A 13,669-nucleotide genomic window follows, 5' to 3' on the forward strand; every position below is an offset into this window, starting at 1 on the left:
TTTGTACCTCTCATATGACTCCCTCGTCCTATTTTGTAACCAATCTGTGAAAGCTCGCTTCTTCTCTTCTACAACCTTCTTTGTTTCCTCATCCCACCATTCACTACCCTTCCTTCTATTTCCTCCTGTCCTTCTTGTTCCACACACCATCTTTGCACACTTTGTGACTCCCTCCTTGAACCATCCCCACTCCTCCTCCACACCTATCTCTACTCTATCCCTCACTCCCTCCCACTCCTCCTTCAGCTTCTTTCCGTACTCCTTCTCCTTTTCCTTTTCATTCCAAGAGTTCACTCTAAGAACCTCCCTACCTTTTGTCCCTTTCCTCTTTCTCCATCTATCCTCCACTCTCAACTTACCTTCCACCAAAAAATTATCTGAAATTCCCCCACCCTCTCCCCTTAGCATATGTACATCCTTAACTCTTCCTATCATAATCCTATTTACCACTACATAATCCATTAATGCTCTATCTACCACCCTTCCCTCCACCACCCTCTCCCATGTGTACTTATGCTTGACTTTCTTCCGAAACACTGTATTTGCTATCATCAACTCTCTTTCTAGACACATTTCCACCATCAACTCTCCACTACGATTCTTTCCTGGGACTCCACATTTCCCAACCACTCCATCAATTGGACCATTTCCTACCTTAGCATTAAGGTCTCCCAGTACTATTACATTGACATTTCTCCCTAAATCCTCTATGCACTCATTTAGATCTATCCAAAAGGCCTCCCTTTCTTCTACACTCTTCTCACTGCCAGGCCCATATGCACTTACAAAGACCCACATCTCCTTTCCCAGTTTCACCTTCATCCACATTATCCTTGAGGAAACCTCCTTCCACTCCACTACATGTTTACCTATCTCTTCACTTACTAGAATAACCACCCCTTCCCTCCCTCGCCCTCTCTTCACTCCTGATAACCTCCCACTTACACTCCCAAACTTACACTCACCTTTCCCTTTCAACTTAGTTTCACTCAAAGCCAACACATCCATCTTTCTTCTCACAAACATACTACCTATCTCTTCCCTTTTACTCTCATCTGTACCACATCCACGCACATTAAAAGACCCAAACCTTAGGGTGTTGGTCGGAAAACTCCCAGACCCTCTTATGCCTTTACTTTTTCTTTTAGGAATGTCCCCTGTGGGGCTACAAGGAGAAGGATGCCTAGTCCCAATCCCCGTCCCTTTCTTCTCGCCTCTTACGATCCAAGTGGGAATACTTGGTGGCATTGTTCTTTTACCCCACCACAGGGAATTCCCCACCACAGAAAAAAGAATACTCAGAGAAATGGTACAGGACAGCAACAAGGGGTTGGGGGACAGCATAACGGAGGGACAGTCGTAGTATAAAAAAAGAATGGTATTTCCTGTTTTAAAAGTACAGAGTACAATATGAGTAGACGTAGCCTCGCTGGGGTTTGTATGCCAAGAAACATTTTGTGAAGGCTCTCTCTGTAATCAACTCCCTGTTTTGATTGCAGGCCACATGAAATGGACACCTGATGGAACTGTCTTAGGGTTATGCTGGGCCAATGGAGGAATATCCCTCTGGAGCGTCTTTGGATCCCTGTTGACAGCCTCCTTGCGCTGGGACTACTCGGATGATCCTGCCTCAAGGCCCATCTCCATTTTTTCTCTCGTTAGTTTTAAAAGAAGATTATGTGTAATTAGAATACAACCACAACGAATGTTTTTATAGTAACTATTGAAGTAGAAATTAGGATTATACACATATTTAATGGTGATCTTTAAAAAAGCAGTGACCATATTATGATGTTTTCTAAAGTACAAGATGAAATGTTGGTTCTTTTATATCTTGATACAGGAATGGGGTGCTGAAGGATATGATGCATGGTGCATTCAAGTCAAAAAGAAAATATCTACAGATCCTGTTAATGAAAAGTTGTTGAAGAATAACAATAATCCACATTTGCCATCACCTTCTCAAGCTGCTGGTGCTCATAATAGTCAAATTGAGGAGGATGGGGACTGTGAAATCAACTCCTCAATTCTTCAGTTTTCCTTTGTCAAGAGTGCACTCACTGTCAATCCTTGTATGGTAAGTTTACACATGTATTATTTTACTGATGAGAGTTTTCTGAATAGTTGGTGTAATCACAAATGTCATGGAAAAGATGGAAAAGGTGTGCGAAAGTTAAAAGTAAGAGAAAGGGTTATATTTTGTTGCTGAAAAACAGAACTTGCATTTTCTTCCTCCACTCTTCATTTCCTGCCACATGTGACCTGAAATGCTTTTAAACTTTCCACTTGCTCCAGCATCTCATTCTTTAAACTTGCCCCCAGTCCACTGCTTATCATCACTTCTTGTACATATTATCACCCTTACTATTACCCAGCTTCCTCTTCTCCCACACCTTCCCAAAGTTTGCCACCCACCAGTGACTTCAGTTGATCCACCAAATCATCCACAAGTGCATTGTCATTTGCAATCAGTCTGTTGCCCCTGGTCTCTTATGCAGAAGACCCATAACCTCTAAAAAAGCAGCAACAGCTCACACCGGGATTGTTAGTGGGGGGCATTGTAGTATGAGATGTTATGTGTCTTTTTGTGAGGGAATTATATCTGGAACAGTTTGAATCTGTGGCCTGGCTTGTTCTGTCTTGGTACTGTCTTAATGATATTGGAGGGTATTCTGAGCACTGGCATGCCAGTATGGGTTTTGTCAGGTGTGGGAACCATGCAGTGGAAACGTTTTCAATTATGGTTTTCAGAAACTATTTGTTGACTGTGAATAGAGTCCTTCTGCTACCCAAAGCCTACACTTGCTACTAAATTTGGGTTCTTTATTTTCTTATTGATTTTCACTGTCAGGTCTTTAATGTGTACTCATGTATCAGAAGGTGAGGCCAGGATTTTTGGGTTCTTTTCTAATGGAAGGGTTAGTTCAATTAATTTTACTGTTGGATGTTTCTTTGATTCATAGTAGTCTGAAGTATGGCAAATACAAATAGGTAAATACACCAAGAGTTACCCTTTATGAGGGTACAAGCCATGATGTTTACTGTTGTATAGTGTTAAGGCTTGTGGTGCTTTGTATGTAAACAGAATTTTCTACTCTTTCAGAGCAAGGTGGAGCGAGTTTTGTTACAAGGATGTGACCGATTGTTCCTGAACACATGTGAAGGGTTCCTTTCAAAATCTGATCGACCCCAGGATGCCCTTCTTAACCTTTTCTTTGATGAAGATGAAGACAGTGCCTTTGAGGATGCAACTACTCAGGGCGGAAATGTGGAGGGTAACCTTAAATTGGCGGCCAACAAGCAGTGGCTGGTGGTGCCAATCCCTTACACCTACACAGCTGCCAATTGGCCCATTCGGGTGAGCAAGCTGCTGCTGCTGCTGGCTGTTTTGCAGCTGGATTCATAGTCTATTTTCAGCAGGGCATACTTTTTAGTTTTATGGTCAGCTTAAGCAGACAGTCATATCCATGTGAGGGACAATGGTCATTATTCAGGAATTGAGGAAGATCCCCCTTTGTGCCAGCTGAATGGGAGTGGGTGTATGTGCCTTTTGACTTGGCTGCTACCTCCTCCTCCCTGGTAAGGGGGAAGAAGCCCTTGGTGGTGGTGTATAGATAGAATGAGATCCCATGGCATTAGTTGGAACAAAATCTGTAGAATGTCCCACAATGTTGAAAGGTTTAAGAATGGGAGTGGAGTGGGTGGGGATGAAATGGATGGGAGTGGATTTATGCCTTTTGACTTCGGCTACCTCCCTTGTAAAGGGGAAAAAGCCCTTGGTACTTGTATGTATGTGTGTATTTTACTTAAATTCACTAGATTGATTAAAGTTCCATAAACCGGTCACATTTTTTGCCACATTATCAGTACATTTCTTAGAAATGATTGTGTGAGGGTATCAAAGATAAAGTAAATGAAATCTTACTGATTTGTTATAAAAACAAGTTTGAATGTACTGCAGAATTTCAATACATAGAGACAGGTTTTAGGCATGTAATAGTGCTCCTACTTTTAAAGTATCATATTGGTATTTTCCCCTGAGTTTGAAGAATGGGAGATTTGAAATAGTATTTCACATGTATGAAATTAATCAATTAAATTTTTTTTTGCATTACAGTACACAGGGTTAGATGAATCTGGGACGCACCTTGCCGTGGCAGGACGTAATGGTGTGGCCCACTTTTCACTCCGTCTCCGCAAATGGTATCTCTTTGGCAATGAAAGTCAGGAACGAGACTTTGTGGTGACGGGGGGTCTCCTCTGGTGGAAGGACTGCCTGGTACTGGGAGCATACAACATTGCTGCCAATGCTGACGAGCTTCGCATATATCCCAGAGACCGTAAGCTTGACAACCAGTTTGTCAAGACTGTTCCAATGCCTGCTCAGGTGGGTTATAACATTAGTGATTAGGTGAAAAGAAAATTATGGTTTATGGATACAGGTAGAAGATTGATCACAAACACACATCACATACCAAAATGCTTCTTGCTTCATTCATTCTGTGTGTCCGAACCATCCTAGTATTCTTTTATCTGTCATATCTGCCATCTCCCTTTCCACCGCCCCCACTTTCCTCCTCACCTCCTTATTTCTCACTCTATCCATCCTTGTAACACAAATCATATTTCTCAAACACTTCATCTCAGACACATTAAAATTTCTACTCTGCATCCCTTAAATTCCAAGCCTTTGCCCCATAAAGTGTCAAAGGTGCAATCACCCCTTCATGTAGTCTTCTCTTCACATTCATTCCCAGATACTTATTTCTCATGATACTTTTCAATCCTCAATGACATTTGCTGGCTTCCCTCACTCTACAGTTTACCTCCAGCCCCACACCTCCATTCACTGTTACATGTAACCCTAGATATTTATAATTATCCACTTCCTCCAATCATTCTCCTGTGAAACTTACCTCCAGCTTGTTGCCCCCCTCACCTCTTGTACATTTCATCACTTTGTTCCTTCCCACATTTACTTTCAACTTCCTCCCATGGCATACCTTCGCAAACTCTGTCACTAGCTGTCTCAGATCCTCCTCTGACCCAGCCACAAGCACAGTGTCATCAGCAAACAACAACTGGCTCACCCCTCATGTCTCTTTACTCTCTCTAACCATCTCATCCTAAGCCCATTACCCTGGCATCTATCCCATATACCACTCCATCCATGTACTCATTGATCCCCTACATATGGTGACATAACACACCCCTGGCAGAGCCCCTCCTTCACCTCAAATCATTGAGTCTTACCATTTCAATTGCAAGACAAAAGAAAAAAACTCCTTAGGCTGTAATGATAATGAAAAGTACCTAATAGTTATGTTATCAGTATTCTTTTCCCGTGAGGAAGGGATAGAGTGTCATCAACTCAGCCATGTCTAGCCTCCAAAACCAAAAGAAAGGGGGGGGGGGGGATGAGTATCATTGCTCCCATGCTGCCCTCCCACACCTTAACCACTTCAGTACGAGTCAAAATCTTGTGCAGCATCGGCTGCCATATATATGATGTATCACACCACTCACATTATAAAATATAAACACACTGCTGTTATTACTCGTTCTTTCTTACTCGGAGTAATAATAAATATAGAAAATATGATCAAACCAGTTCACAGAATTTGGGGGTCACTCAACTACAGCTACAGAATAAATATAATCAAGACACCAATGCTGGCATTCTTGTATACCCACTCATGCCTAGTGACGCCTCTGTAGACGTCATCGTATCGAAGAGGTTAAAGGCTGGACCCACCATTGCTCTATGGAGTTATAAAGTTGGTGTGGGAATCAAAATGGCACCATAGTGTAGAATGGTAATGTTAGTGTCACTCCCATGTGTCATATTTGCAGGTGCTGTTGTTGAATCTTTACAAGGATCGTCTTATTGTGCTGACAGCTGACTGCCACATAACTGTATACAACCTTGGTCTTGTTGAGGCCAGTGCAAGTAAGTTCCTGACATTTATTGTGTTCTTCCCTAGCCAAGCTTAATCCTTCACTTACACCCTTGAAAATGCTGGCTTGCTTTCTAGATTTTGATTTAGCTAATGCCAGATGATTTTATTTTGCTAAGGGTGGATTCCACTAGTAGGGACCAACAGTGGGTACCTGCAGCAGATGGTGTTCTCATGAGATGGACAGCAGAGAGGACAGTCCCCTTGCTACCCATCATCAGAAGCTGTCAACATTCCCACCTGCATCTGGTGGTGTGGTGCAGCCCTGAGGGGCTGACACTTGGTCTCTGGATCAGGCAGCCCAAAATCTCTTTCAGCTTCCACTGTATTCCCTCTACCTTTCCACATACACTGAGCTGACAACTAACAGCCTCTTACCTCTTCCCACTTTTACAAGCTGCTGACATAGAAATTGTCCCATGTTGATACATCGTGGACAGTGGTCTGTGGGAATGTCCTGGGACCACATGTGAGACTTGAGATAACAGTTGTTATTATTATAGATATCACCAATGATGGAAGAGAACTGAGAGCCATTTTGTGAGCAAAACCAGCTCTAACTTGGTGGGCAATGTAAATGCCAGAGTTGGAATCATAGTAAATGTAAAGGAGAGGTTTATGAAGGATTGCAATCAAGAGGGATAGTAGAAGTTGGAGGTGATGAGCATTACTTTTTGAGTGGAGATTATTTTCCAACCATAGAAGAATTCTGCATGACTTGGGGCCACGTCCCAGAACTCCCAAGAATGTTGGCCTCATAAAGGGTATGCAGTCAGTACCTCATACAGAGGAGAGAACCTTCCATAGACAGAGTGAGTTTTGCAGAAGTAATACCCCCCTTGGCCACGAGCCAAACCTCTTCTAAGCTGAATAAATTGTCTGGTTGTAGCTTGAACAAAATCTATAAATGGTACCACCCAGTTGTAGGGGGTTAAGTGGTGTTTATTATTTTTTTTTTTTAGTTTTAGTGTGTGCCCTTTTTCATTTTACTATTTACATATTATTTGATGAGTTTGTTGCATTCTAAGTTTAGCCTCCATAATGGTTGATAAGTTGATGCCTTTTTGTATTGAACATTTGATGTACTTCTTCTCTCAAAATGAAATATCAGGGATGAAAGGTGGTGAGAAGAAGACCAGGACTCCTTCCTTCTTAAGACCAGCTGTCAGAATGGCTAAGACTCACTACAGAACAATTAGAAATGATATATATCCTCCAAATTTGAAGCGAGGTTTGAAGTGAAACAGTCTTGGAGTGCTCAGCTTATTGGGTTGGGCTTATGGATGAGTTTTTTTTTTCCTTAGCTTTGGCTTGCAGAAAAGATCTTGTTCTATAGCTTAGCTTTTGGAATATTAATGCTCTTGGGTTTAGCTTTCAGAATGTTCTCATTTTCAGCATTAGAGTGTGAATAAATTCTTGTTGTGTGCAGCATTACATTCTGACAAATGTTGGATATGACATTGGCTTAAAAAATTAGTTATGCAATGATGGTTTGATGATAAGTTCTTGCACAGTGCATGCAGGCTGGTTTCATTGAAATGTTTTTATTTGCAGAATGAATCCTTGTGTGAAATAGAAATGACTTGAAATATTCTTTGGGTCAGATTTTATGTATTATTTATGTGAGGAGTGTGGTAAACAGACAAGAGCACCTGGGTCTGGAGGCAACAGTTGATGGTGGTTTGAATCCACCAGTCATCACCTCACAAAAGATCAGGGACCAATGATGGGTACCTGTATGTGGTGGTCCTACGAAATGGACAGCAGAGCTGCTGCCCAGTTTTTAAAAGCCCCCTCAACTCTATCAGAAGGTGCATGACACTTTTTTTTTACACATAGGGAGCTGACAATTGACAATTGCTCTCCTCTTCCTACCTACTACTTTCAGCTGGTGACAGAAGCAGTCCCACATTGACAGCTCTAAAGTGTCTTCACAGAGAGATCTGTGGGAAGTTCTGAGGACCTTTGTCAGCAACTGTGGAATTGTAGGTTTTCCACTTCATGAAACCAAATAACAATTGATTGACATTGTTAGGCTGGTTTGAAGGCAGACACCGATGGAGAGAATTTGTTTATTTATAAATAAATGTTGGGTGCCAATGATATGATAGGGCTCGCTTTGAATGCGAGAAAAGGGGGAGGATGAGAGAGGTGACGGCCGTGCATTTCAAGTTGTGTTCCAACTTGGTCTGCTTGCAGATGAGGGGGAGGAGGTGAGAAAGCAAGGAGGCAGTGAGCCAGGCTTACAATGTGATGCTCCAAGGCAATCTGAATCTTTGGTGTTCCATCCTGTCTTTATATACATGGGTCAGGTTATGATCTGTACCCTTAATTGGCACAAAGGGAAAGTCAATGCCTGGGAAATTGTATGCAAAATGTTCTCATGCTGCTGAGTCACCAAGTATAGGTGTGCATTCCTCAACGAATCCAGCGTTCATCTTCACGTGGCTGGCCGAGGTGCTGGTTAGTCATTGCTGGGACCAGCTTAACCACCTCAGTACGGAACTTAAATCTCGCGGGCAGCAGCCAATGCCAGCCGTACAACGTGTCGTAATAATACTCGCATCATAAAATATAGTCACCGCTTATATCGATCGTTCTCTCTTTCACCCGCGAATTTTGAAAACCACAGAGAATGGGATTCAGGGCACATTTGAGAGAATGTAAAAACACAGGGGCGACTACAATAAATATAATCAAGACGCCGATATGGCAGCGTCGCGAATCCACTTGCTCCTCATGACGCCTACGTGTGCGGCACCGTATGGAAGGGGTTAAGCTGCTGGTCTAAGCATGTGCATTTCCTCAAAGAGGCTTTGTCAAGTCACGCAGCCAAGTGTCATGTGATTCACGTGGCTGGGCCCATGAGTGATTCCCTTGGGAGGCTCCTAGGTCAAAGGTCGTGGGACGGTCAGGACTAGAGTTGAGGAGGAGAGCTGAGGAGTGAGGACTAGAAGTGGGGGCGGCTTCTTGACAGGCATCATAACAATCAGTCAATTCATTGCCCTGGTTCCTTCATTTAGGAGACATGAAACTAGCCATAGCCACTGGTTCAGCCCAAAAGTCACTCACTGAGGAGATTTTATGGAGTTGTCCATGAAATGGCTGGAATTGGGATATTTAGTGTGAGTTGCTGCATCAGTTCTGTGTTGGTATTGTTTCAGTACAGAAGGATGATTTCAAGGTAGCCATGCCAGTCCAATTCCTGCTTGTTTTGGAGTGATTTCTTTGCACTTTTGATTTTTGTGGGAGTTTGTTAAAATATAGAATATTGTAGTCTTTTGTGATCTGTGTGTGTATATTTTTTGTGTGATATTGTTGGGTATTGGGGTCAATTTGTTTATGTTTGAGTAGAATACCTCTGAAGTTGTTTTCATTTAATGATGGGCTGTATTTTTGCCATGGGCAAGGGTGGGTAGGTTCTTGGGTTCACAAACCCACATCTGAGGTGCAGCAGCCCTGGGGGGAGCTGATACCTGGAAACACAATGCTGTTTGTTTCTTTTTTCTTTATTTATATAACAGATTGTAATTAGGGAGAACTTGCATGAATATATATATATATATATATATATATATGTATGAGCTGAGGACGTTCCTCTGTGCATTCTTAAGTGTGTTCCACTTTAGTTTGGCTGTGGTTAGTGCTCCCAAACTATTAAAGCTTAGTAGACAGCTTCATACCAAAATCAAAATCTGGTATGCCACATACTATACCGTCACCTATATTGCTTTAACCTCTTCACTCTGGGGCACATCGCACATCTGGCAGCATTAGCTGCCTGACGTGCGATGTTGCGTCATAATAATCGCATTATAAAAAAGAAAATCAGTGCTCAATCGTTCGTTCTCTTTCACCCGTGAATTTTGATAACCATAGAAAATATGATGAAGCCAGTTTAGAGAGAATGAAGGTTACTTAGGTACGACTACAATAGATATAATCAAGATGCTGACGTTGGCATCATCGCATACCCACTTGCTCCTCATGATGCCTACGTAGGCATCACTGTATGGAAGTGGTTAATAGTTTGGGAGTGCTAACTGCGGCCAGACTAAAGCGGAACACATTTAGGAATGCGCCCAGCTCTTATATATATATATATATATATATATATATATATATATATATATATATATATATATATATATATATATATATATATATATATATATATATATAATCTTATCAAAGAGGGGAGTAAATGTGAAATGGGGTAAGAGTATGACAGAAATTTTTGAAAGTAATAAAAAGATGTTTTGGAAAGAAATTAAGAGAAAAAGAGGAGGCGAATCAATTAGAGAAGAAATGGTAAAAGGTGCTGATGGAGAGATGATAATGGAAGAGAAGGCAGTAAGGGGAAGATGGGCAGAGTATTTTAGGGATTTGCTAAATGTGAAGGAGGATAGGGAGGGAAAGATAGTTGCAGTGGGAAGTGCTAAGAAAATGAGAGTGATGAGTGAGGAAAATGGAGGAGAAATAAGGTAGGATGAAGTGAAGGCAGTTGTTAAGATGATGAAAGCAGGTAAGGCACCTGGTCTGGATGGATGCCATGCAGAATGTCTAAAAAAAGGAGGTACAGTGATGGTGGACTGGCTGGTGAGGTTATTTAATGTTTGCTGGAGAGAGGGTAGAGTGCTGGAGGACTGGAGGAGTGCCTGTATAGTTCCACTTTATAAGGGAAAAGAGGACAAGTGTGAGTGTAGTAGTTTCAGAGAGATTAGCTTGTTAAGTGTAGTTGGGAAGGCTTATGGGAGGATCTTGATTGAGAGGATTAGGAGAGGAACAGAGGGAGTAATCGGCGAGGAACAGTGTGGATTTAGGACGGGTAGAGGTTGTGTAGATCAGATGTTTGTGGTAAAACAGATATGTGAGAAAGCTATAGGAAAAGGTAAGGATGTTTTTTGGGCTTTTATAGATCTGGAAAAGGCTTATGACAGGGTAGACAGAAAGGCACTGTGGGAGGTGGTGCAGATATACAGGATAGGAGGAAAGCTTCTGGGAGGTGTCAAGAGTTTTTATGAGAGTAGTAGAGCATGTGCCAGGAATAAAAATCGAGAGAGTGAGTGGTTCGAGGTAAATGTGGGACTTCGTCAAGGATGCGTTATGTCGCCCTGGCTGTTCAACTTATACATGGATGGGGTAGTGCGAGAGGTAAATGCAAGGGTGTTGGGTCAGGGATTGGAGATGGTTAAAGAAAATGGAGAAAAGTGGGAGGTGAGCCAAATGTTGTTTGCTGACGACATTGCACTTGTAGCAGGATCAGAGGAGGGATTGAGGAAGTTGGTGATAGAGTTTGAGAGAGTGTGTGAAAGAAGAAAGTTGAAGATAAATGTGGGTAAAAGTAAGGTGATGAGATGTATAAGGGGTGAAAGTGACAGCAGACTGGAAATGAGCATTAAGGGACAGCAACTGGAGGAAGTGGATAGTTTTAGATACTTGAGTCCAAATGTGGCAAGAAAGGGTGGAGTGGAGGTGGAGGTAGAATGTAGATTGAGAAAAGCGAGTAAATGCCTTGGTGGATAAAAAAATGTAATGAGAAATAGACATTTGGGGATGGAGGCAAAGAGATGTATGAAGGAGTGATTGTGCCAACAGCACTTTATGGGGCAGAAACATGGAACATAAGAGAGGAAGAGAGAAGGAGTTTGAATGTGTTTGAGAGGTGTCCGAGAAGTATGATGGGGGTTACTAGGCTAGATAGAGTGAGAAATGAGGAGGTGAGGAGGAGTTGGGAGATAGGGTGGATGAAAGTGTATTAGGATGGTTTGGACGCATGGAAAGAATGAGTGAAGAAAGACTAGTAAAAGAGGTATGGAAGGCACATGTACTGTGTCTTGCTACATTGCCTCTGACCCAGGGCAGTAGGTGGGATGCAGGGATGAACTGTTATCCATGAAGAGCTAAGATGGAAGGTGGGAATGGGTGATGGATGAAAGTGGAGTGGGTGGGAGTAGTTATGTTTCCCCCTCATAAGGGGAAAAAGCTCTTGGTGTATATAGATAGATATGTATATTATTTTGTTTATATATTTATTCTATTTGCCCTTTATTTATTTATTTTTATCATATATATATTTATTTTTTATTTATTCATTTATTTATTATTATTATTATTATTAATTTTTCTTTAATATATATATATATATATATATATATATATATATATATATATATATATATATATATATATATGTATGTATATATATATATTTATATATCTTGCAGCCAGCCTAGTCCGGGACCATTTGGTTTCTTGTTAAACTGCCACTCCATTATATTCCTTTGTATTTTACCCTTAGGTACAAGTGTGACGGTGACTAAAGTGCAGGAGGTGGACATCTCAGGGCTAACAGTTCATCCTGCATGTGTGGTGTCCATTGCTCTTACTAACCTGCGTACAGAATCATCCCGGATGCACACCCACTCTGATGCTCAAAGTGTCATCATAAATATCTCAGGAAAAGTCCTCATGATTCAGAAAGATCAACGTGTTGATAGTGATCATGAAAATGGAAATGGAAAATTGGTTAGTTGAGTATTATATTTGAGTAGTCTTTTTTCTTTTTTCTTTTATCATTATCCACATTTGCATGAACTCTGACACTTTCCTTATTCACTATTACAGTGCTGTTATGTAGAATATAATGTCATTTTTCAAATTGTTCTAATGTTGCTGTTGCTGAGATGAATTGGGTATCTGGAAAGAAGGAATGAAGAAAGACAAAAAAAAAATTGGAAAGCAGAAGTGAAAGGAGGGACATTGAATGCAAGAGGAATGACTGTTGATCAAAGAAGAGAGAGTACAAAAAGATAATGAAAAGAGAGTGACTGTACATGATGAATAAAAAGACATGGCCTGAAGGGATTTTCTGCCCTGCTCCATTTTCGTCTTCTTCATCTTCTTTTTCTTTTTCAAGTGAATGAAGTAGTGGCTACCTCCCTGACAAGGGGGGAAAAGGCCCTTTTGTGTGTGTGTGTGTGTGTGTGTATTTACCTAGTTGTAATATACGGGAGGGGAGCTATGCTCATGGTGACCCGTCTTTGTATCTCTCCGCATCAAGTTTTATCTTAAAATCTTGCATAGTGTTTGCACATACTGTTTTGTTGTCTAATTTGTTCCATGTATTTATCGCTCTGTGTGGGAAACTGTTCCTTTTCAAGTTTTTTCTATAACTATCCTTTTTTTAAAAAAAAATTCCGTGTCCTCTCGTTTTACTGTTGTCCCACACTAACAAGTCGTTCCTGTCTAAAACTTCCATTCCTTTCATTATTGTGTAGATAGTCAGCAAATCTCCTCTTTCTCTTTGTTCCAGAGTTGGTAGATTCAATTTGGACAGTCTTTGCTCATATGTTAGTTCGGCGAGAGACGGTGCTAGTTTGATTGTCGCTCTTTGTAATCTTTCTAGTTTCTTGATATTCTTTTTGATACTGGGTGTCCAAAGTGATGCTGCGTACTCAAGTTTTGGTCTTATTAGTGTAGTTAGTATTTTCTTTATCATTTCTTCATCCATGTAAGCAAATGCCACTTTGATTGACCTCAATAAGTTGTAGGTTTCTCTGAATATTTTATTTATATGCTTATCAGGTTTCATGTCCTTTCCAATCATCACTCAAGATCTTTTTCCAAGTTTGCTTTTTTTATTTCTTCTTCCCCAATTCTGTAATCTTTTGATATTCTGTTTTTACTGTTTCCAAATTCCATTATATTGC

The 13,669-nt window shown here is 41.1% G+C and overlaps 1 protein-coding gene across 3 annotated transcripts in view; it reads left to right on the forward strand.

Moving 5' to 3' along the window:
* Positions 1-13,669, forward strand: part of Rich (Guanine nucleotide exchange factor subunit Rich) — a 63,631-nt gene that overhangs the window by 17,805 nt on the left and 32,157 nt on the right. For 2 of the 3 annotated variants that reach the window (XM_076204438.1, XM_076204439.1), the window contains exons 8-14: positions 1,500-1,657; positions 1,844-2,077; positions 3,104-3,358; positions 4,118-4,387; positions 5,854-5,950; positions 7,069-7,188; positions 12,259-12,485. In XM_076204438.1, coding sequence (XP_076060553.1) covers positions 1,500-1,657; positions 1,844-2,077; positions 3,104-3,358; positions 4,118-4,387; positions 5,854-5,950; positions 7,069-7,188; positions 12,259-12,485 — 1,361 coding nt within the window. The remainder of the gene's footprint in view (positions 1-1,499; positions 1,658-1,843; positions 2,078-3,103; positions 3,359-4,117; positions 4,388-5,853; positions 5,951-7,068; positions 7,189-12,258; positions 12,486-13,669) is intronic. The other variant, XM_076204440.1, reaches the window with a different exon arrangement.

This window comes from Oratosquilla oratoria, chromosome 21 (genome assembly GCF_046742065.1).
Source record: "Oratosquilla oratoria isolate Oo_2021 chromosome 21, ASM4674206v1, whole genome shotgun sequence".
Classification (NCBI taxonomy): Eukaryota; Metazoa; Arthropoda; class Malacostraca; order Stomatopoda; family Squillidae; genus Oratosquilla; species Oratosquilla oratoria.